At 37.4% G+C, this 24,937-nt stretch overlaps 1 protein-coding gene across 1 annotated transcript in view; it reads left to right on the top strand.

Moving 5' to 3' along the window:
* The window catches only part of VWA8 (von Willebrand factor A domain containing 8), a 307,276-nt gene that overhangs the window by 128,762 nt on the left and 153,577 nt on the right, over nt 1–24,937 (top strand). The window contains exon 20 of the mRNA XM_024754208.1: nt 23,126–23,201. Within this exon, the coding sequence (XP_024609976.1) occupies nt 23,126–23,201 (76 nt within the window). The remainder of the gene's footprint in view (nt 1–23,125; nt 23,202–24,937) is intronic.

The raw sequence follows: 24,937 nt of genomic DNA, 5'->3' as shown, positions 1-24,937 counted from the left end.
GGTCCCTTTGTATGGTGAGGCAGTTGTTAGATTTCTGTATATTGGACATTAGAATATTTTTAAAGAAAGATATATTAGGCTGAGCTAGCTCAATTAATTCTGATTGTAGATTATGAAGGTTAGTTAATACAAGCAGCAAGAAGGGAAGCAAAGAAATGTAGCATGTACTTAGTAATTATTCTTGGGTCTGTGTCACCATCACATTCATTGTAAACAGGCCTTTTGCTTATAATTCATTATCTTTAATAGTTACAACCCTCAGAATGGGAGAAAATATTTGCAAATGAAGCAACTGACAAAGGATTAATCTCCAAAATTTACAAGCAGCTCATGCAGCTCAATTTAAAAAAAGCAAATAACCCCATCCAAAAATGGGCAGAAGACCTAAATAGACATTTCTCCAAGGAAGATATACAGATTGCCAACAAACACATGAAAGGATGCTCAACATCATTAATCATTAGAGAAATGCAAATCAAAACTACAATGAGATATCATCTCACACCGGTCAGAATGGCCATCATCAAAAAATCTAGAAACAATAAATGCTGGAGAGGGTGTGGAGAAAAGGGAACACTCTTGCACTCTTGGTGGGAATGTAAATTGATACAGCCACTATGGAGAACAGTATGGAGGTTCCTTAAAAAACTACAAATAGAACTACCATACGACCCAGCAATCCCACTACTGGGCATATACCCTGAGAAAACAATAATTCAAAAAGAGTCATGTACCAAAATGTTCATTCAGCTCTATTTACAATAGCATAGCACAGGGAGATCAGCTAGGTGGTTTGTGACCACCTAGAGAGGTGGGATAGGAAGGGTGGGAGGGAGGGAGGTGCAAGAGGGAAGAGATATGGGAACATATGTATAACTGATTCACTTTGTTATAAAGCAGAAACTAACACACCATTGTAAAGCAATTGTACTCCAACAAAGGTGTTAAAAAAAAAGAAGTTTTAATAAATCTTATTTTTCTAGGAATTATTCCTTGTCTTCTAATTATTGGCATAAAGTTGTTTATAATACCACTTTATGATATTTCAATGTCCTTAGGCCCAGAAATGATATTATCATTTTTATTCCTGGTATTGGTTATTTGCCTTCTCTCTTTTTTTCATGATCAGTTTTGCCAGGAGTTATCAGTATTATTGATCTGTTCAAGCAACCAGCTTTTGGCACTGTTGAATGTCTCTTTTGTATGTTTCTTTTCTATTTCAATAATTTCTGATTTTATCTTTATTATACCCTTTCTTTTATTTTCTTTGGATTTAAAGTGCTGTTTATTTTTTAACTTTTTATATGAATGATTAATTGATTTTCAACCTTTATATGTGTTTGAGGCTGTCTATATTTGAATCTCTTTTTGAGTCTTGGTTTTCTCATCTCTGAGTAATAGAAGTTGACAAGGTCATTTTTAATATCTCTTAGGTCTTTATTCTAATATCTTTGTATAGGCAAGAAGAAGACAGTATTCAATGTACTTTAGAAAGTTTAGAAGATTAGAGATACAGTCATCCCTCATTATTTGTAGGGGATTGGTTCTAGGATCCCCATGGATGCTATCATCCACAGATGCTCAGGTCTCTTATATAAAATGGTGCAGTATTTGCATGTAACCTGTGCACATCCCCCCATATACTTTAAATCATCTCTATATTACTTACAATATCTAATACAATGTAAATGTTGTATAAATAGTTGTAAATACAGTGTAAATGTAGTGTGAATAGTTGCCACATGACAAATTCTAGTTTTGCTTTTTGGAACTTCTGGAAATTTTTGTTGTCCCAAGTATTTTCAATTTGAGATTGATTGATCCATGATGCAGAAACTGTGAATACAAAGAGCCAACTGTACTATGCTTTACTTTCTACCTAGAATGTCCCTTTTGTTGAATGTCAATCTTTTGTTGAAAAGTAACAAATAATTCATAAATAGTAAAGAAGTACCTGCTGATTATATCCCATGGTAATTCTGATATTGGCTACATAAATATATTTTCTATGAAAAAACTTTCTAAATTCAAAATGTAATAAAATTTTCAAAGTTACAGATTTTTATTATTTTTGCTTATATCACTCATTGCTATATCATTGATTGATGATAGTACTACAAACAAACTATCTGCTCATTTAGATACTGGGGTACCTCTCTTTGTCAGTATTTGATATTTAATTTGTTATGTAAAGTTGGAAGTAAAAAAATCTCCATTTCTGTTTAAAATATATATTATTAAAGGATTTTCATTAAATAGACTGACATTCCCACTAATTTCAATGTGGACAGTTTTTCTCTTTATTATGTACAACTTTGTGACTATATTTGTCATAAAATTAAAGCTCATGAAATTGCCTTAAGAGAAACATATGTTTTAAAAGATCTAAAAATAGCAGTCAAAAAAAATGTTCTGAACTTCTCTGATCTAAGGGTGACCTATTTAATGTCATTAACTCTGTCAATTTCAGATTCCTTTTAATGGATTTGAATGTTACCATCTAAGTAATCAGTCACACTCAGTTTAGTTTATGGATGCATTCCAACAAAATTGGTTATATGCCATTCAAAACATAATCTTGATAAGTAAAACCATCCCCAAACGTACATGAAGAAAACATACAACCAACGTACTTTTGAGTATGGCCATCTTATGTTTTCACGATCAGATCTCATAAAATGAGCAAGCTAGGCAATTCATGTTTTAGTTAAAATCAAGCTGTTGTCCTAAGAGTATGATTTAGATAATTTAAAAGATTAATGAGTATAATGACTTTTATGGTATATGTTTCAAGCAGAGGAGACTACATGGCTCACATTTGTGAAGTGTATTTAGTTACTTCTTTTCCCACAATAGTATGTTAATTTGACATTAAAGAGGACACTCGACATGTCAACTTCTGTAGCTATATTTCCTCCTTGGATGAAAGTATACTTCCGTATTAAAATCAGAATTATCTTAGTTTTGAAAGTCTTATGTTACCAGATTTTTTTCATCTGCTACCCTTCATATAAGAAGATGACGGCGCAGGTCCAATCATTAGCATGACCCATATGCTTGTTTATTTTTCTAATACTGGTGCCCATTGTAAATATAGAGTTTTCAGGTCCCCCAGCAAAGTCCCAACTTTCTCTTCAGTGAGATTTTCCCAGTGTATGCTCAACTTATTCCAGACTGAACCATTCTCTGTCCTACTCACAAGTTTTGAAGTTGTATGCATACCTGTCTTTATTCTTCCCTCTAAAATATACTCTGTTTCTCCCTGAATACTTCAAGATTTGGTCCACGGTTACTTCTGCATGGAACTTTTCTGATTTGTCATTCTGGGTGTATTTGTTCCCTCCTCTGAAACTCCACAGGACTGAATTTGTACCACTGTGATAGAAAGAACATGGATTTTAAAAGATAAAATTATGTCTCTACCATTAACTTTTTTTATAATTATTAAAAAATTTAACAATTTTTAAAAATTTAATCATTTAGATTTTTTTTAAACATCTTTATTGGAGTGTAATTGCTTTACAATGGTGTGTTGGTTTCTGCTTTATAACAGTGAATCAGCTATACATATACATATATCCCCTTATCTCCTCCCTCTTGCGTCTGCCTCCCACCCTCCCTATCCCATGCCTCTAGGTGGTCACAAAGCACCGAGCTGATCCCCCTATGCTATGCGGCTGCTTCCCACTAGCTATCTGTTTTACATTTGGTAGTGTATATATGTCCATGCCACTCTCTCACTTCGTCCCAGCTTACCCTCCCCTCCCCGTGTCCTCAAGTCCATTCTCTACATCTGCATCGTCTTTATTCCTGCCCCTAGGTTCTACCATTAACTTTTATGTGGCCTTGAACTCCTTGAGTCCTAATTTCTTTACCTACCAAATTGAAATAATAATACCCTTCAAGATGGTTGTGAAAATTAGGTGAAAATGTTTGCCAAGGACCAACCACAATGTCTGGCACATTTTAGGTCCCTAAATACTCAGGCTAACTCATAAGTATTAGTTTCTTGCCACATACCCCACTTCCTCTCACTCTGATTTGCATTATAATTTCTATATCTTATGTCCATCCACCCCTCCCCCAGTCATGCCTCCCCAACTAAATAAGGAATTTTTTGAAGGCAGGAGTCAGGTTTATTCATTATATATTAATTCATTTCACCTAATTTGTATGTATTAGATTCCTGTTGTTTGCCCATAGCTGTTTGGGGGCACGGATGATGTACAGTCATTCCTAGTATCTGTAGGGGATTGATTCCAGGACCCCCACGAATACCCAAATCCAAGGATGCTCAGGTCCCTTATATAAAATGGCATAGTATTTGCATATAACCTACACATGTCCTCCCATATGCTTTAAATCATCTCTAGGTTACTTATAATACCTAATACAATGTAAATGCTATATAAATAGTTATAAATGCTATATAAATAGTGGCTGGCTCACAGCAAATTCAAGTTTTGCTTTCTGGAACTTTGAGATTTTTTTTTTTCAAATGTTTTCAATCCACAGTTGGTTGAGTCCTTAGATGCAGAACCTGTGGGTGTGGAGGGCTGACTATATAGATGATGATCTTGATTTTGACTAGATTTGCTTGCTTGCTTGTTAGTGGGTGAGAATACATCAACATTTATAATACAGTGTTGTATATAAGCCAAGAAAGAAACATGTGCAGGTTCTGTGGGACCCTTGAAGAGAGGTACCCAACCCTCTGAGTGTATGCATGTGATTTGGTGGAAGGGGTCTGGAGAAGGTGGCACTCAAACTGAGTCTTTAGGGATAAGTAGGAGTTTTCTAAGTGCAGAACACAGAACAAGGCATTGCAGTTATTGAAAACAAGCTGTCTAGGGCTTCCCTGGTGGCGCAGTGGTTGAGAGTCCGCCTGCCGATGCAGGGGACACGGGTTCGTGCCCTGGTCTGGGAAGATCCCACATGCCGCAGAGCGCCTGGGCCCGTGAGCCATGGCCGCTGAGCCTGCGCGTCCGGAGCCTGTGCTCTGCAACGGGAGAGGCCGCAACAGTGAGAGGCCCGCGTACTGCAAAAAAAAAAAAAAGAAAACAAGCTGTCTAAAAGTAGGAAGTGAAGGCAGCTTGGGTAGCGTGGAATGTATGTGGGTAGATGTAAGAGCTGATGCCAAGAGGAAGATGTGGACCTTGTGGGGACTTCATGGGCCTTGCTGAGGTTGGATTTTATCCTGAATGCAATGTGATGGCATTAAAGCAAGATCATTAGGACCATAGTCTGTGGGTAGATCAGGGTCAGATGAGACTTGAATCACAGAGAACACTAGGAGGTGATTGCAGTAATCCAGATAAAATTGTTGGAGCCAAACAAACATACTGGCAGTGAAAACGGGAAGAAGGGAAGTGGTGAAGTGGGTTTAACTGGCTAATTTTAGGTTGATAACTGTATGGAGGCTGAGGAGAAAAGAAGAGTGGACAAGGGGAGGACTACTGCATTGCACTGTAGATGGTTATTGTTAAAGCCCTTGTCTTTCCCCTTTCATATTTTTGTATACTTTTTCTTTATGAAATCAAATGAGATAAAAGGAAGTGTAAAACTGTAGCACTGACCTTCTCCATATCAAATATCCTGGAGTGAATGATGACATGCTTTAAAAAGCACAGCATAATTCAGCATACAAGGCTTTCCTCAATCTGAAGAAAACTGAATGTGACTGTATAAATTTTGAAATTCACAAAGTCCCAAAGGGCAAATAGATGTATCGGTAAGAAATAGAAAAACTAAAAGCTTTTTTGAAGTCTCATGGAAAAAAATATTATTGAGCCATCAAGACATTCTGATAAGAGCAATAGAGAACTGGAGATGTGTCTGATGTCATAGGCTGCCAGGATACTGCTTCTGTCTCATCTTCCCCATTATGAACTTGGAAAGGCTATTTTAGAAACATTTTTATCAGCAGTTAGACAGTAGTTTTCCCACTAAGAATGCCTTCTACTGCCTTTTCTTACAGAATGAATTATGCCACTACCTCTAACTTGTCCATGTAGATCTTTAGGTTTGTAATAATTTTTGACTCCATTTAAATTTCTGTACTATTTTTGCTTTTCCATTTAACAAACATGTAACTAGCAGCTACTCTGTGCTAGGCACTGTTCTACACTGTTTTCAAATTGCACCTCGTTTTTGCACACAACTCTGAGTTCAGTACTGTTACCGTCCCAGTTTTGCAGATGAGGACAGAGGCACAGAGAGGTTAGAAAACTTGTCTGAGGTCACACAGCTGTCTTCATACAGTCTGGCTTCAGCCTTATGTTCTAACCACTGCAGTGTGCTGCTTCTTGACTTTGTCATGCTGATCAAATAGTATTTTAGTGATAGTAGCACTTTAGTAAGTACCTCACTAAAGTACTAGCCATGTGTTAAGGTTGTTGGTCAACCAATTCTTAGATTTAATACTTCAATCTACATATAATAGCTTGATTTTTTAAATTCTTGCTTCATATTTCTAATCCTTGCCCAGCTTGATCCCAAAGCCTTTGGCCAGTTATTCCATATTTTCCCCTTTTTTTCCAATAATAATATCCTTATTAAATTTCATTTTCTGTTTTCTTGACTACTTCTCCAGATTATTAAACTTCTTTTGTGTCTTAATGCACCTCTCCTGAGGTGTATCATTAGTGTACTTAACAGCTCTGTTTTCTGTTCTGTCACCCAGGTAATTCATAAAATTGTAAACCAAATCAATTCCTGTGATCTTTTATATGATGTTCCTCCCAGGCGGACACTGCTTCCGTTCTCGGTGCACTCACCAAATGGTTGTTGTAGGTTATAGAGGCGGGTGAGTCAGAGCTGCAGACAGACCCTGAAACTGGAGACCCCAGCCAGCAGGCTGCTCTAGACTGTCTTGGAAGAGAAGACTGGAAACAAGCAGGATTTTATGGGATTCTTTTTTATTTTTATTTCCTAAATCACAAGCTAAATAAGCTTGAGAACCACTGATACAGTGTGTGTTTTTTCTTAGTTTTGTTATATCCTTTGCCACTAGAGAATAGCTACATTCTTTTCAAGTGTTATATACTTTTTTAGTTTGAGAAAAATTTCAAAAATCAAAAAAATGTAAATAAAAACATGTAGCACATACCCAAGTTTATCACTCATATTTAACAACTATTAATATTTTTCTCAAATTTGATTCTACTCTTCTTTTTGCAGAAGGGAAACACTAATTATAGCTAAAGTCCCCTTTACCACCACCTCCAATCTCATCTCCCCTTCTTCAAGTCAATCACTATTCTCAATTTAGTTTATAACCTTCCAGTCATTTGTATGCATGTTTTTTTAAATTGTAAAGCAAATTTTTGTTAAGAAAATCGTTATTTCACACTGACTTCCACTGTAAAATCAGTGATGCTCTGATGGCAGGGGCGGGGGGGGGGAATTTTTTAAAACTTTTAGTCCTTAGTTGTAATAAAAAGTAAACTCAGTCTTACAATTGTTTCAATATCAGATTATCTTAACATGCTTAACATTGTGCTCCAACCACTTAAACCTGCTCTCCTCTCTCTGGAGAGCTTCACCTGCAGGTTTCTTTCAGCAGCATCTTTAGTTAAGCTGATAGAGTGAAGAAGTATCTTGGGCCAGTGTCATATACTTCCCAATCATCTTTTAATTCATTAGGATCTAAAATGTTTTTTTTTGTTGAGCTTTATAAAGTGCCAATTCTTATAAGTGAGACAGATATTGCTGTAGCCAGACTCTTCAGATGACAGCAACAGTGACACCATGAGCTGAAGGAGATGGGGTGAGGTGCTTAAATTAAGCAGGTAGATTTGTGTCCTAATGCGATCACTTAGTTCACAACACCGTTATCTATTTCTCTCAATGGATATATATCTGTAATGTTTTGTGCAAGAATTAAGAGCACTGCTGGAAAATCTAAGAATTTCTTCTTTATTTCATTTGACTTTATTCCATTATGCATCCAAATAGTCAACAGATATCTAGGTTGGGTACTCTAGAAGCAGAGCCAGAGATGGAAATATCTGTATAAGTGATTTTAGAGGGAGAGCTTTTAGGTGAAACTTTCTGGGAAGTGAAGGAATCAGGATAAGACTGCAGAAAAGAAGTGGTTTTATTTATTTTTTAGTTTTTTAGTTTTGGCCACCCCATGCAGCTTGTGGGATCTTAGTTCCCTGACCAGGGATCAAACCCTGGCCCCTGTCAGTGAGAGCATGGAGTCCTAACCACTGGACCGCCAGGGAACCCCCAAGAAGTGGTTTTAGGTGAAGTCTGGCCTCAGCCTCCTCACAGGAAACTCTGGAGCACGAATGGCACTACTCAGTTATCCCACCTGGAAGTAAGAGAGCCAGGCTTCTTTGCTCCCATGTCAGTGAGGCATTAGTCAGGAGAGGAATCAGGGAGAACCTCTAACTTCCCAGGCATTTCTGGACAAGATACTCCCCAGTGATGGAGGGCAATTCTTTGGAGAGGAGTGCAGCTGTGAGCTTTTAGAAGTCAATGCTACAGTAGCTGTGGGATGGGTGCCTTTGGTAGCAAAGGAGATCTGGGTAGGACACCAACAACATATACTACCAGACACCAACAATATACCCTACCAGAAAACTCAGCCTCCTATTGAGTGCAGCCCCTGGCACTGTTCTAGGCCTTGAGAAATGCAGTGATGAACAAGATAGACAAGGTCGTTGCTGCCATGAAGCTTTCCTTCTAGTGGTAAAAAGGAGGCATGCAATGAACAAATAATTCAGTAAACTGGAAAATATCAATGCTATAATGGAAATGATATAAAAGGTTTTATAGGGTAATGTGATAAGGAGTAAATGAATAAGTTTGGCCGCAGTTACTATCTTCATAATTGTGCTGGGATTTACAGCAAGACATTCTAGCAGCTTTGTTCTGGAGATTCAGTGGTTGAATTGACCCTATGTAAGATGGATCCATAAAAGATTACAGATTATAGTAACTAGAGACTTGTGAGAACTTGGACTAGTGATAGTTTGAAATAAGATTCCAGCCAACAGCCGAAGTTACCAGGCCTAGCCAGGGTCTGACCCAGGGGGAATAGGGTTTTCGGGACAAGGTTACTAGGGATACTTGTACTAGTATCAGTACATCCCCAAATAGGAGATTTATAACCTCTCTGAGCAAAACCAATGAGTCATGTGTCTTGTTCCCTGGTTAGAATAGGAAATCAGGAACTGAGCAGGGCTGAGCCTGCAGCTGAGTGAAACTGAATAAAGTAGGGATAGCACTATAACCTCAGCAATCTACTAACAAAGGTGTCTTTCATGTTATACACACCACATTCTGAATGTGATTTTTTTTACCAACTCTTAGTGGTAGTGGTTTAAGTTGTATATAATTGAATATCATTTTCCACCAAGGACTTAAATTCTGCTGCTGTATTATTTGAACACTTTTCCTAATACATATTTACTGGTTTCTGCTGGAAGCTGATCCGATGACAGTAGTGCTACATAGTCAGCAGTGTTCATTTGTTTTAAGGCATGGTTTTTAGGAATGCATTGCCTCAAAAAGTATAAACCATTTATTATAAAACTGAGCTAAAATAGAAGCCTCAAATTTTTAAAAGAAAAGCCTGAGTTTGGGTAAAACCTCTTTGAGCCTGAATTTCATCATAGGTTTGTTGGAGGTATTAAATGACATATGTCACATGTGTCTTGGACAGTGCCCGGTGTGTGATAGGTACCCAGTTAAAATTAAATCTCTTCTCTATAAATCTGTGTTGTCCATATATCTCCTGCCCCTTCCTCTCTTCTCAGCTTTGAATCTGCAGTGTTCTTTTTAAAATATCCACATTGGTATCTCTGGAGCATTTCAAATCCCAAATGTCCATCTCTTCATACCGAATTTTCCTTTATAAATGTCCTCCAGCGCCTTTTCTATACCTCATTCATGGTGGGTATCAGTAAAGCAGTGCTTATGATTGGTAAAGGAAAGAATGGATGTTTCCTCTCTGAGCTTATGGAATCCTGTATCCAGTCACCTGGTCTGTAATCGACATACCTTTTTCCTTTCCCTGTCGTTTATCTTGACAGCCAGTTATTACAAAATCATGTCTACATTTTTCTAGGTCTCCCAAATATTTTCCTCTTTGCCTTTCCTACAGTCACTAGCCATACCTAGACTATTAAAATAGTTTCTTCTCCGTCAACCTAGAATTGTGACCAAGTCCTTTCGATTCCATCCTCTGGGCCATAGATCCATTCCTAATTTTCTCTTGCCTGGATTTTTATAGTAGCCTCCTGGTTAAAAACTCAGCCTTCAATCTGTCTTTCCCAAGCCTCGTACCGTTCCATCAATAAAGTTGATCACTTATTCTGCTGCTCAGACCCTTCAATGATGCCCATTGCCAACAATATCAAGTCCATAGTCCTTAATCTGAGCCCCATCTGTTTCATTAGTCCTACTTCCAGCCTTTCTCTCCCACATACTCAGGCTTAATCCATATGAACAGCTTGTGGTTCCCAAGAATCACATGCCTATTCACGACTCCCTCACTTGCCACTTGCAGCTTTTATAGCCTGGAATGCCCCACTCTATCAAGTCTATCTGGAAAATTCTTACTTTTTCTTCAAAATGCAAACCAAAGTCTTTTCTTCTAGGAAAATTTCTTAGACCCTTCCTTCTCCTTTTCCTTCACAAGCAGATGTTTCCTTTCTTTGTGACAACATTAGTACAAAGCGCTTCTTAAAGTGGGGAGCAGGTACCAAGAAGTTCAAGACCATCCACCGGAACATGGGAAGACATTAGAATTTATATTTACTTTGCTTTTAAAAATATGAAATAAGCATTACCAATATTTAGTATACTGACTGACACTGGCACGCTCATTTGTTCAGTTTGTCACATATGGGAAATGGGACATATCCAGAGAGAACTGTGGGAGTTTGTATTATGGGAAGATGACAGTGGTGCTCTCAGGTATTCGTTTGATTGCACGTTATGACAACACATAACAGTTTACTGTGCCCAGTTTAGCAGATTTGTGGTTTACGTTACCCAGTGTTAACTAAGCCAGCCCTCGTATAATGGATAGTGGTTTAAAAGATTCTTGAAGAAGCAACCCTGGGTTGAAAATATCGTTAATAATGTAAACATAAACAAATGACATGGAATTGGCAGAAAATTATGTAAGTATAACTATTGATGGAGCATCTGATTTGATTGGATAGAGACAAGACTCTAAAATAAGGTTACAGAGGACATCACACATGAAATGTATTCACTTCATGATGATTCAAAACAAAACACTGCCACAAAGATTGAAAGCAGACTTGCACACAGTGCTACAGGATGTCACCAGTTAGATATGTCACATAAAAACAAGAGCTTTAAAGCAAAGCCAGAACTATTGCAATATTTTGGAATAAGGTAGGAACTGACTGTGAAAATCTTTCATACTACACAGTCTCACTTATAATCTCATTGTAAAGTATTTAAAAGATCTGTCAAACCTGCCCATTTGTCTTTTACAAAGTCAAGAGTTCACAATTTGTTTATCTGTCTGTGTGTTAATGGCTGTTAGAGAGATGCTATGTAACAGATACTTTAAAAATTTAAAAAAAAACCACATTTAATTTGACCCTTCAAGCTACAGGTCATGTTTTAGCAGTGAAGTAGAAAATAACTCCTTTAAAAAAAACTTCTCTGGAGAGAGTGTTTTTAAATCAGATGTTTATAACTTTCAGTTAGTTTTTTTGTGGCTGAAAATAATGTATGTCACTCTGTGATATTGTGATATAATAATTACATGTTTGGTCTTCATTCCCTTTCCCAGCACAAGAGCTTCTAAAACGCTTGTAATTTCCTGTGTTATAAGGGTATCTTTTGTTAAAATATTTGGTCTTCGTCTTCAGTTCTAAGACCCTTGGAATCTCCAGAATGATAAGAGAGTCTCATAAGATGACTCTAGGGTCTCTAGAGAATTGTCGGGTGTGGAAAACCCACATATTTGGTGCCAGAAGTAGAAATAGATCGTAGTACTCCTAAAATGTCTCATGTCTGCACACTAAAACAATTTAAAATACAATTTCCTACAAATGAAGAGTTTCAATGAGTTTTGAACCTATTCGTTCAAAATATATATAAAATGTGACGCTGTCTGATTAGTTTGCAAAAACACTGACATCAGGAAAGATGGAAGTTCCCAAGCCTAACTGTAACGAAAACCTTTGTATGTTTTGATAGATGAGATTGAAAAATGCATGTTGAGCTATAGGGACTGCAGTCAATATTGCACTTCTGTTTGGAGCTACGAGTCTTCGTGAGCTCTTTTTCAGCTATGATAAGTATTATGTATATATATTAATAAGTATTATTATAGGACTGGACTTCAATTTAGGACTGGACCTGTAAATCACACAAGTAATAAAATATATTAATCATATTATTCTTCCTAAAATATCCTTCTTTAATTTTTAATGAGAACAAAAAGTGTTTTTTTGTATCATTAACAAATAAAATTTTAAAGTGTTTTTAAGGTATTGTTTTTCATCTTTAGCTCAGTTGCTGTTTCTATTTTGGTGTACTTTAGAATGTATCTTCTTAAAACAAGAACATTTTATTAATGGTACATTTAGAGCCACTGACCTAGAGTAGGCTCTGCTATTATACACGTCATTCTTTATCACAATCACGTGTTTCTACCTCTGTCTTCCCTGCTAGACAGTGTTCTCTCCCTAAGGGCAGGGGCATTTCTTTGAACTGCCTCCTCCAGCATGATTTCTGGAATATGGTAGATGTTTGATCAGATTTGTTAAGCAAATGAATAAATGCAATGTCTGTTCCTTCCCATCCATCTTTGAGACATCCATTTAGAGAATCCTCTCTCTGAAATGGATAGATGATTTGTCCTCCATTCCCATGAGATGAAAGTCAGACTCTTAGCACGTGATATTTAAGGAGAATGTGCACTCCGACTCACCCCACCTATCCAGCTCTACTCCCCTCCATGCAGCTGTGTTCTAGACATGCTCGGTGCTTCCCCAAACTACTCCTGTATCTCCAAACTTCGACATGTTTTTCTATTCCTCTACCTGGAAGCACCTTCCACCCATCTCTGCCAGTTAAAATCAAATTTAATCATCAAGATCCTGTTTTCTTCCGTCAGAATTAATTGCCTTCTCCTCTGTGTACCCATTGAACTTTGTTTTAATTTCTATTATAGCCCTTATCACATTCTGATGTAAGTTATTTTTATTTTATATTTATTTATTTATTTTGGCCGTGCTGGGTGGCATGCAGGATCTTAGTTCCCTGACCAGGGATCGAACCCATGCCCCCTGCATCGGGAGCGTGGAGTCTGATGTGAGTTACATTTATCTTATATGTCTCTTGTCATGTGAGTTTCTTGAGAGCAGGAGCTCTGGATTATTCATTTTATAACCCTTCATACCTAATAATCTGCTTTACAAATTGGTAATCCATAATATGATTTTAATACACTCACGGGTTTATTCATCCTTTATGCAAACATTTATTACATGCATAGAAGGTACAAGGCACAATGACAGGCTCTAGGTATATTAAAAATATATATATATATGTGATATTCTCTTGTCTATAGATGGTATGCCTTGTGAGGGGACAGTCATAGAAATGTTACCGAGCAAGGGCTCTCTGCCCAGTGCACATAGAAGCCAATACCAGGGCTCAAATCTGTCTCCCCAGTCTGGGGTTCAGTCAAACCTTCATGTGTTAGGTGAGGAGGGCTGGTATGCAGAATCACTGGCAGGGCACGTTCTGATTGGAGGGCTTTGGAAAATGGCCATTTGTGGTAAGGTGTGGTAAAGGGGGCTTCAGCACTGGGTCTTCCTGGACGATGGACCCTTCGCCTCTGAAAGGGATCCCGTGTTCAGGTTCTGGTCATGTCCTGGTCCTTTGGTTCCATGGCCGGGGGAGGGGATGGGTAGAAATTTTGGTTCTAGGTGTTACTTGAGGACAAAATTTTCTCCTCTGTGCATGCTTGGCCTGCATGACTTGCAGTTTTGTTCTGCTGTCTTTGAAAAGTAATTCAGTAACTTGTTAGAAACAGGGTAGGGCCAGTTTGGGCTGGTTCTGCGGTTACCTGAACAACTGTTTCATGAGTGTAAAATGCTTTCTATGGGCCAGTAGTTCAACTGGGAGTATAGACGTGAGAAATACTTAATGCTTCAAAGAGGAGGCAGTATTTGAGTTGAGCCTTTAAGGAACGGGCCTTAACAGTTTGTCAGGCAAAGTAGGGAGAAGGGAAGAAAGAACTTCTCAGGAAAAGTGCACACAATTGGGCACAGTGCTTAAGGAATTACCAGCAACTCAGGGCAGCCTAGGGTACGTGACTGGAGTAGCTGACTGGAGTGCACCCATTTCAACAAACATTGTTGAACACCTAGTAGATGCTGCTCACTTTTCTAGCATGAGTGACTGCATCAGGAACAAAAGAGCTAAAAACCCCAGGCTTCATATTTATATTCTAGTTGCTAGTGAGAGAGAACAAGATCATTAAAATATGTAGTCTGTCCGGAGCCTGTGCTCCGCAACAGGAGAGGCCACAACAGTGAGAGGCCCGCGTACCACAAAAAAAAAAAAAAAAAAAATGTAGTCTGTCAGATGGTAGGTGCCATGGGGAAAATAAAGCAGGGAAGGGGGGCAGAGTAAGGTGTATAAGGGAAGGCCTCCCTGAGAAGTTGACTTTTGAGTAGCCCTGATGGATAGTAGCCTATTTCCAGCCTTTTGCTCCTATAAACATGCCTTTTATATTTTAAGTTTTATCTGTGTATTAAGTACTCTTTTTCAGGTTTTCGAGATCCTCTGGCTAACCTTGAACAAATAGCAATAATACCTAAACTCAAGTGAGAGAACAGGACAAATGGACCACACCTTCATTTTCATCCTGAAAGAGTAGAAGAGATTTGCCTGGGAGACGGGAGAACTTTTCAAGTCCCAAGGTGACCTGAGCTGCTGCTATCTTGAAAAGGTGCAGTAGTTGAGATGCCCAGCAGCACCAGTCAGAAAATGCTGCCCGTAATGCCTCTTCAGCCTCACGTGGGAGGCTCTCCACAGTGATTATCCTGACACAGTTCATAACGCAGTGAAAAAAACAATTGCCATTTCATACCCACTCATTTATTTCATTTGGGGTTCAAGGAGTGTGCCAGATACCGGAAGAGAAAAAGTGGCCAGAGACTGAACTGGCTGAGCAGTGTCAGCCGTCTTCCACTCACCCCGGTGTCCTAGACAGCAGCTCTTTGTTGCTGTCTTCCTAATGATCCCTTACACGCATTTGTATTGGAACAGCTAGGTATATTATGGAATGGCATTCAAAATCTCCATCAAATTTTAAGGAAAAAACGTGAGATGGCGAAGAAACATGCTAGAGGACTGCTCTGTCCTCTGCCCTCTGATTCCTCAGGGATGTTTGTTCCTTCTCTGCCATTAAAATGACACTGGAAAATAGGCTGGGGTTGAAATGAACTCTTTAACTTCTGTTGCTAAAAGCAGTATATATTATTTTTCTCATGATTCGGCAGTGTCTTCCTTTAAGAACACCTATCATAAAAACTTAGTAAAATAGGTATATTACAGAAAACTTAACGTTTATCGATTTTCTTTAAGTTAAGAGTTCTCCAAATAGAATGCTTATTTACATACTGTTTTCTATTTGACTCAAGTGGTTCAAGTGTGATAAATAAACCAGAGCACTGGGAATTGTTTCAAGTTGATGAACAACCAGAAATTAGGATAAAATAATTCATGGATTATAGTATACGGAATACTATTATGGTAATACAAAATGCAACTTACATAGTAAATTTTAAGCTGTAAGTATCGCACAGGAGGTGTATTTTGGGTTATTAACCAACAGAAGCATGCCTGACCAGTTTCATGGAGAGCTGGTGGACTTAGGTCTTCTCTGACTTAAATAGTCGAAGGCTGGGCTTCCCTGGTGGCGCAGTGGTTGAGAGTTCGCCTGCTGATGCAGGGGATGCGGGTTCGTGCCCCGGTCCGGGAAGATCCCACATGCCGCGGAGCGGCTGGGCCCGTGAGCCATGGCCACTGAGCGTGCGCATCCGGAACCTGTGCTCCGCAACGGGAGAGGGAAGAAAAGAGAGGGCTGCGTACCGCACAAAAAAAAAAAAAAAAAAAAAAAAAAAAAAAATAGTCGAAGGCTGTTTATCATTTGTCTTAGTGATCAAAAATACTTATTTTAACTTTATTTTGAATTGCCTGTGGTAAAATATCTTTTGATAATTAATTTCATGCAAGATCCAGTTTCTGCTGTGTCAAAGGTGGCACATTATTAGTATGGTAAGATAAGTTTACTTAAATATATTACGAATTTAAGCTCAGCAAAGGAAGGAATGTTTACTTTCACAGATGCTTATCCATCTTATCTAAAGCAGTGCCCATTAATAGATGTCCAGTAAATATCTATTGAATGAATAATTATGGTATATCCTGATATGAAAGTGTATTCACTTAATTTTTGACTCTATCAAACTTTTATGTTGTTACCCAATTAACGAGACATTTAAAAATATAAATTACTAGATACTATATTTTCTTTTTTTTTCGCGGTACGCGGGCCTCTCACTGCTGTGGCCTCTCCCGTTGCGGAGCACAGACTCTGGACGCACAGGCCCAGCAGCCATGGCTCACGGGCCCAGCCGCTCCACGGCATGTGGGATACTCCCGGACCGGGGCACGAACCTGTGTCCCCTGCATCGGCAGGCGGACTCCTAACCACTGCGCCACCAGGGAAGCCCGATACTATATTTTCTGATAATGATTTATCCAGTGGATACAATATTAACCCGCCTCACACTCTGGTTTCTTCTGTGTGTGCATCTTTGTACACTCATTTAGTTTTGTACTTTAATCTTCATTTCATTTTATTCCTTTTCAAAAACTGATTAGAAAATGCCTTATTTAATGTCAGAGGAAAAGTTAAATAAGAGGTATGCATATTGTTTTTCTTTTTTTGTCTGGTAAAGGGGAAATGAAGTTCCTACAAAGAAATTAGGTCATTTTGAGTCCCTAAAATTTACCAAGCCAGAAAGCTAGTTTTCAGAATAAAGACAAAAGATCCTGTGTTTAATATTCTATCTTAGTATATTTATTTTTAAGGACTAGACAACTTATAAAATGTTCAGATTTTGTTAAAGTATTTGATTATCAGCATGGCTTTGAATATTGGAGGAATTTCTTTTTTAATAAGTGTTACTATATTGCCAGGAGACGTGGTAAGGAGCGTAAGTAGATTTTGAAAACTATTTTGAAAATTTTAGCTTCCATCAGATGACTGTTTTGCTGTGGCTGTTTTCTACCTGCTGTTCCCAGAAGAGCCTACCTCTGGAGAGCAAAGTGCTGCACCACAGTACAATTCCTTCCATAAATACTATCCCCCTAATGTCGTCCTTCCTTTTATGGTTTGTTAGCATTTTATGCATCTGGACATAGTGATGAGTGATTGACAACTAAATAAACTATTTGTCCTCCAAAACAAGTATTTTAAGAGCCGGAGTCACTTTGGCAGAAAAAATATTTTGTTTATCTTACTGAAAGGACTTTTCCCTCACAGCATTCAAAGCACATATAATAATAATGTCTCTCTCACTTTTATCTTTCTTACTTTTTACTCTACTGTATTTCCTCATATGTTCTATTTTGATTCCCTCTGTAGAGATGAGTCATCTTGGGTTTCAAGAGTTTCAGTGATTGAGACCTCCCTGGCAGTTCAGTGGTTGAGACTTCACCTTCCAATGCAGGGTCTGTGGGTTCGATCCTTGGTCAGTAAAAAAAAAAAAAAAAAAAAAAAAGAAAATCTTAAAAAAAAAAAGAGCTTAAGTGATTGACCAAACTAGGAGGACTCAGATTTAGGCCAGTGCTGGTTTTCAACTAACACTGCGATAATCATAGTTAATTTTTGTCTTCCTTTTTTTGTAGTGTATGGCAACACTGCTTATATTAATGACTGTTTCTGTTTGAGGGCTCAGGGAAGTTTCTTTCCCAACATGGCAAAATAAGTATGTCTTTCATAGGCAAGGTAGGAAGGGAGTGTTCAGAGAGCCCAGAATATTTGTAAACATTAATTTATTCTCAAATTTAATTAATTCTCAAATTTGTTTGCATCCTCTATGTCTAAGTACCACTCTCTCTTTTATTAATGATAATTATTATTAGTACTTCTTATCTTTATTTCATTACTTGCTTTAAAATAAGCCTTGTGGAAGTGATATTCTTGTTTATTCCATGACTTCTTCACTTGAAAATATCCTTCAACAGCACTTCTCAAGTAATGGTATGGTTGTATCTTATGTGTGAAAATTACCATTTAATTCTATTTTTATAGATGATTTTTATAATCATCCCACTTTTTAAAATATTGAGCAAATATTTGTTAAGTGCCTCCTAAGTGCCATATTCTATCTTTCCTTTCTCATGCTTGGCTTATAATAATGAGTGGACTGTTACTGTAGCCATCTCTATTTTAATGAACTACAAAGTTAGAGAAGATTTCTGTTAGCTATTTAAAACTCTTGTGTGTCTTTTTTCTTCCATCACCCTTGTGTTTAACTATCATTGTTTTTCTAAAAGACAACTAACCATAAACCAATTTAAATACAACTTACTAAAATATTATCCTCAAAGTAAACATTGCTATTTTGAGATCTTTTGCTCCTCAATAAATTCAAAGATATTAGCTTAATGTACCTTTATAAGCAACATTGCAAGAACAGATTGTGCTTGCTCTCCAGAGGCCAATTTTCTTTCCTTAGTTTAATAAAAACCTGGTCTTTATTCAATCTAATTACTTTTTATTGCATCTGGAATCATTTAAAATTACTATTGAAACATTAATAACTCCAACTTAAAAAAAAAACTTTAAAATCACAGAGTTAAAAGAAGACTAGAGTTTAGCACCATATTTCTTTGAGTAGCCCCTTCATTGACACAGGCTTTAATTGATGGACTGCTTTAGTTTGTAAGAGAGTAAGAAGTGAGAACAATTGGTGCTAACATAAATGTCAGCAATTAGCTGAACATTCTAATTAATTCCTCAAGCATTGCTGATAACTGTTATGTACTGGAAAGACATCCCTTTATTAAACTGTAGGCTAAGGAAATGTTACTAAGATGTGTTTTCTTCTCCTCAGTATTGTTGAAATTGTTGAATCTATTTCAACTTTTATGAGTTTATGTTTCAAAGCTGTTATTGAGAGGAACAAATCATAATAGAATTGAAATTGTAACAAATAAAATATTCTCTTAGGGTCGTTGCTTATTTGTGTGGAGAATAAATATCTTTTGATCCAAGATGCTCCTAAATACAAAGCAATGATTTTAATCAAATATTTTCTGAAAAAGAATCATTATATTGTCTTTACGAGTCAATTCACATGCTACTTGTGACAATAGTCATCTGATCATTTACTTAGTTGAAGTTTATAATATTGTAAGACACCTTGAAAAACAAGCTTTTTTCTTGTTGTATGAAGTACTAATCAGAAGATAGTGGGTTATTTTCTTTTCTTTTTTTTTTTTTTTTTTTGTGAGGTATGCGGGCCTCTCACTGTTGTGGCCTCTCCCATTGCGGAGCACAGGCTCCGGACGCGCAGGCTCAGCGGCCATGGCTCACGGGCCCAGCCGCTCTGCGGCATGTGGGATCTTCCCGGACCGGGGCACGAACCCGTGTCCCCTGCATCGGCAGGCGGACTCTCAACCACTGTGCCACCAGGGAAGCCCAGTGGGTTATTTTCTACTCTTATATAATAAGGGACTTACATATAAGCCAACCCATTTTTTAAAAGTTGAATGTAATTTTACATATTTTGCTAGCCTTTGCAATCCTTTGATATATAAGACAAAGGACCAATAATAAGAATAGAACAAAGCCACGTTTTTCCTTTGAGCTCCTCTTTCTCATAGCCTACTCCACTGAAACCCATGATTCCCATTGGTATTTATCCTCATTTGTTGTCCTTTTTGGGAATCATCTGATTTACGCTTGTTCTCTCAAACCTATGGTTTTTATTTCTAACACAAAAGTCTTTTGAGAAATCTAATTTGGCACATTGTATGCTATCAGAATTCAAGTGTTATAGAACAATTTCATTTGCCTTTTTAAAATTGGAATTCAGCTTGAATTTCCTGTTCTTAATCTGCTATGAAGCACTCTAATTATTAGGGTAATGGCTGAATTTCCTTTCTGCTGGCAATGATACAAGAGTTCCTTTTTCCATTTCGGTTCTGGGAGGTGTCATGTTGTTGCCCATTAAATATGTGACAGCTGAGGTGTGAAATTCACTATATTGCTGTAAAAAATCCGTGTGAACACGTCTCTTTCTCTTCCTCACTTACCCCCTTCTGTATTGCCAGGATATTAACAGTGAATTTAAGTGATATTCATTAAACTCTGTTCTTATTTGTTTAAAACCCTAAAAAAAATTTAGCAGACTAGAGCATAAAGTATATCCTACAGTAAATTTATGAGACCCAGGAATACAAAAAATGGATGTGTGACTGTATATCATTATATTGCATAAGAAACATTTTATTCATACTAAAGTTGATAATCACCAATACATGTCACAATATATTTTCACTTTCCTTTAACATCCCTGAAGGCTTCATTTTAGATACATTTCAATTTGAAGATTAGTGAAGGAGCGGCTGGGCCCGTGGGCCATGGCCGCTGAGCCTGCGCTTCCGGAGCCTGTGCTCCGCAACCGGAGAGGCCACGACAGTGAGAGGCCCGCGTACCGTAAAAAAAAAAAAAAAAAAAAAAAAAAGGAGAATGTTGAATTCTTTATAAAATGTAGTGCTAAGGCTATAGCAAACAGTAGATCACCAGACAGGCACCAGGCCCATAAGAGCCAGTACCATGAGGCTAGGAGCTTGGAACAGAGGTCAGGAATGGCAATAGGCCAGACCTCCAGGGAATAAATTAAAGAAACCAATCACTGTTTAGTCAAGTTAGAGGGAGAAGCCTTTCAACCTAGGTGCAAAAAAAGTCAGGTAGTCTAGAAATTGTAAATGTCAGTAATCGTACTGCCAACATACTTGCTCAAGCCCTGGTCAATGAGAGCTCTGACGCAGAAGTTTCCTGCTACAGTAATAAGTGTAAATCCAACTCAGTTTGAAATCCATGATGGATGTAGACCATCTCCCCCTCCGTCCCCTGACTAGTCAATCCCAAGTGTACGTCTCAACATGACTGTACCTTCTGATATACACTCATAAGTGAATAAGGAAGATTCCTTACCTTAGAGTCAGCCTTAGTCTAACCCAACGTTTATTAAAGTGGGTTCTGTAGTTCCAGATTCTCTGTTAAAAAAAAAGAGTTCCATGATCCAATATATTTTGAAGTCCATATACTGTATGTTGCACTTTTAACATTTTTGTTCATTTCATTCATGGATTCATTTATTCAACAAAGATTTATTAAATTCATTCTGTGAGTCAGACATCCACTAGATGCTGGGGACAGGATGAGGAATAAGGTAGATATGGTCTACACTCTGAAATCTTGACAGTCTGAATAGAACGACAGATAGTAAAAATAAGCAACTACGATATAGTGTGGTAAGGACTGAAATAGGGGTGACCCAGGACTCAAAGGGAACATACAGCAAAGCCACCTAATTGGTCTAAAAAGGGTCCACAGGGGCTTTCTAAGAAGTATCATCTGTGCTAAAAACCTGAAGATCAAGCAGAAGTTACACAGGAAAGGAACTTTTAGTCCCGGCAGCAGCAGTAATGATCACAACAAGTAGATGAAGCTGGCATGTCATCTTGCTCTTTCTATCTGCCATATATTGTGCTAGATACTTTCCCAAGCCTTCTATCAGTGATATTTCTGGGTAGGTTTTATTATTTACTCAAAATCATATAGTTAATAAGTGGCAAGAACTAGAATTTGAATCCCGTATGGTCTGACTCCAAAGGGTTTTTTCCGCTACTCCACGAACTGCCTTTCAATGCAATTAACTGATTTTGATTAAATTTGTTTTGCTAAGGCAAAAAATGACTTGAGCGATATCTTAAGTTTGCTTTATCAGTGATTGTCATGTAGTATTTATTAGGGTTTTTTTTTAATAAATCACATTTTATATTTTAATAATTGTGATAAAATTTAGCATTTGGGTAGAAGTCTCAGAAGTATATTATGGCACTGAGGTCTGAAGTTCACATTCCAAATAGTATCTTACACAGAGAAGGTACTCAAAACAACACGGTGGTAACTTCACATTTTACGTTGAATAAGTGGTAGCATAGTTTGAAAAGATAAGTTTGAACTCTTGTAAAGAAAGATGCTACTCACATTTTGGAAGTAATTTAATTCTCTGTACGACATGATCAGGATGGCCGTAGGATTTTTTTATTTTTTAGACAGAGTATATGTAGAAGGTGAAGATATGAAATCGATCTCCTTAAAAAATGTCTGCACCTACCTATAACCAACAGCCTATATACACACATTTTTGGCAAGAATATTCATAGGTGATGTGAACTTCATATCTCATCATGTGTGGAGGTGCATAACATCAAGATAACTCACTATTAGTACTTTTGAAAATCCTGATCTAAAGGAGAGTCAGGTAAATAGTAGTAGGTAGACCTAAGAAAGTAAAATGGATTGCCCTAATCCTAGCAGAAATGTTCAGAATCCCATGGTTGCTTTTGCACCTAGTGATGGCAGATTGGGCCAGAAAGTGTAATTCACAGACCTGCTATAATTGGCCACACCAGCATGCCAGTCATCACCAAACTCACCATCAAAATTATTTTTAATGAATCTAAATATTGTATATAAAATACAAATATATTTTTTTTAATTTCTCCTTTTCACCTTCAGGGAGTTATTTTGAGGAGTGAAATGGTCACAAGGGAAATTACTGGAAGAAAAAAGAGAAGTAAAGAACCTGGATAATCTGTAAACTTGGATTAATTCCCAAACCATTGTAATTTATATTGACATCAACAAAATACTATTGCTGACTGGAATTTCATTTACTTTTTTATTCATCTTAGGGAAAGCTGGATGGGGGTGAAAAAAGAAATGCTCTTGTGTTATATTTTATTCGTGATCAAATGTCAGTTTATTTTCTTACTATAAAATGTGTTGGTTTAACTTTAGGGACACCACGGTCCAGACCCTTACTCTTCAGCCTTCTGTTAAAGATGGACTTATTGTGTATGAAGACTCACCTTTGGTTAGTAATACAATTATATGAATATTCTCAAATGTATTTTTTTGAATGATAATTATATTTCAGCCTTTGAGGGTGAGAAATCTCCCATTGGTTCCAATATGTTTCCGTCTTAACTGGAAAACACTCATTCTTATGTCATTAGGAGAGTGGATATTTGAATGCAAATTACTGGGAAAATAACATGTTTTCTTATTCTGTTCTTCTCTCTCCAGAGTGAGAGATTTTGATATCCTCTAATGATTACTTTTCTATTCCAGAATTTTGAAAAAAGAAAGAAATTTGCTGTTTTCAGATGTACAGACTTCGAAATTAGATAATGCTTCTAGAATGTTTTAAAAAATGATTTTAATTAATAAAATATTCACCCAATGTTTTAGGCAGCTGAGAAGATCATTCCTCAGCTTCTCACATAAGACGCAAAGAAATCTGGCCTGCCAGGCACACCTCTCTGTGTAGATAACTCCTCGGCAGCAATGGCACAAATAAGCCACCATGAGAACCTCTGTGGTCCAGACCCCAGCGATGGGGGTCTTTAGGACCTCCTGCCTGAATTCAATCAGATTGGACCTGCCTTTTCTGTGAACAAAGATGTGAAGGCTGGAGTTAGGAGTAGAAGCTACACGTTTTCTCTCTCTCTTTTTTTAAATTCAGCTTATTTTTACGCTAAAATTAAAAAGAAAAATCCTTATTCATTTTTTAGAATATGTAATAAAATATTTGTAGTAGAGAGAATCATCTGTGTCTTGATCTATATTTCCTTAAAATTATTTGCCAAAATTATGTAATGATAAAAGTTTATGATATGGTCCATTTTATATTTCTTATTATGTAAAAAAATAATCTTTGGGTTTACATTGAAACTCATTGACTATCTCCTCCTATGCACTCTTTTTTTTTTTTTTTTTTTTTTTTTTAATTTTTGGCCATGCTGCTCGGCTTGCAGGATCTCAGTTCCCCGACCAGGGATTTAACCCGGGCCATGGCAATGAAAGTACCAGGTCCTAATCACGAGGCCACCAGGAAACTCCCTCCTATCCACTCTTTAAAAATGTTTTTAAGGATTTTTCCGAACTTTTATCTTTCTTCTAATAATGTCACCACTTAGTCATCTAAGACCTGGAACTCTTTCTTATTTTCCCTTTCACTTCTTCCCATCTAATCAGTTGCCAAGGCTATAGATTATACCTCTGGAAAACTCTTCAGATCAATATAATGCTTTTTATTTCCATTTTTCTCCCATGCCTCCTTCCCTAAAATCAGGTCCTCACACCACTTTTTTACCAAATTGTTATGGTACTCCCCTGTTAGTCTATTCCGCATATTTCTACAGGATTAAATGTACTAACGTGTAGCTCCAAACTCCATTGTTATCATGTCTGAACTCATAAATCTTTAATTACATCCTATTGTTTAGTGAGATAAAGCACATATTTTTTGGTCTGGCAGGCAACTTTTTAGTAGTAGAGGCCCAATCTACCCTTTCAGATCATATTCTCTCTTTTCTTACATTTAACGTCTGCTTCAGCCAAGATAGATATTCATATTCACTCTTCCCTCCGTGGGCTGCAGGATTTCTTGAGTTTGACCATTGATTTTCTTTGTCTTGACTACCCATCTCCTCACCATACATACTGATCTCTTAAAATCATACACTCTTTTAGAGCCATCACAAGTGCAATGTTCTGATACCCGGTATTGATTGTGATGTCTCACTCCTCTTAACCCCCATGGCACCT

The sequence above is a fragment of the Neophocaena asiaeorientalis genome, unplaced genomic scaffold, assembly GCF_003031525.2.
Source record: "Neophocaena asiaeorientalis asiaeorientalis breed wild unplaced genomic scaffold, Neophocaena_asiaeorientalis_V1.1 scaffold415, whole genome shotgun sequence".
In the NCBI taxonomy this organism is placed as follows: domain Eukaryota; kingdom Metazoa; phylum Chordata; class Mammalia; order Artiodactyla; family Phocoenidae; genus Neophocaena; species Neophocaena asiaeorientalis.
The sequence above is the reverse complement of the archived record's forward strand: the minus strand, read 5'-3'. Positions and strand labels throughout refer to the sequence as shown.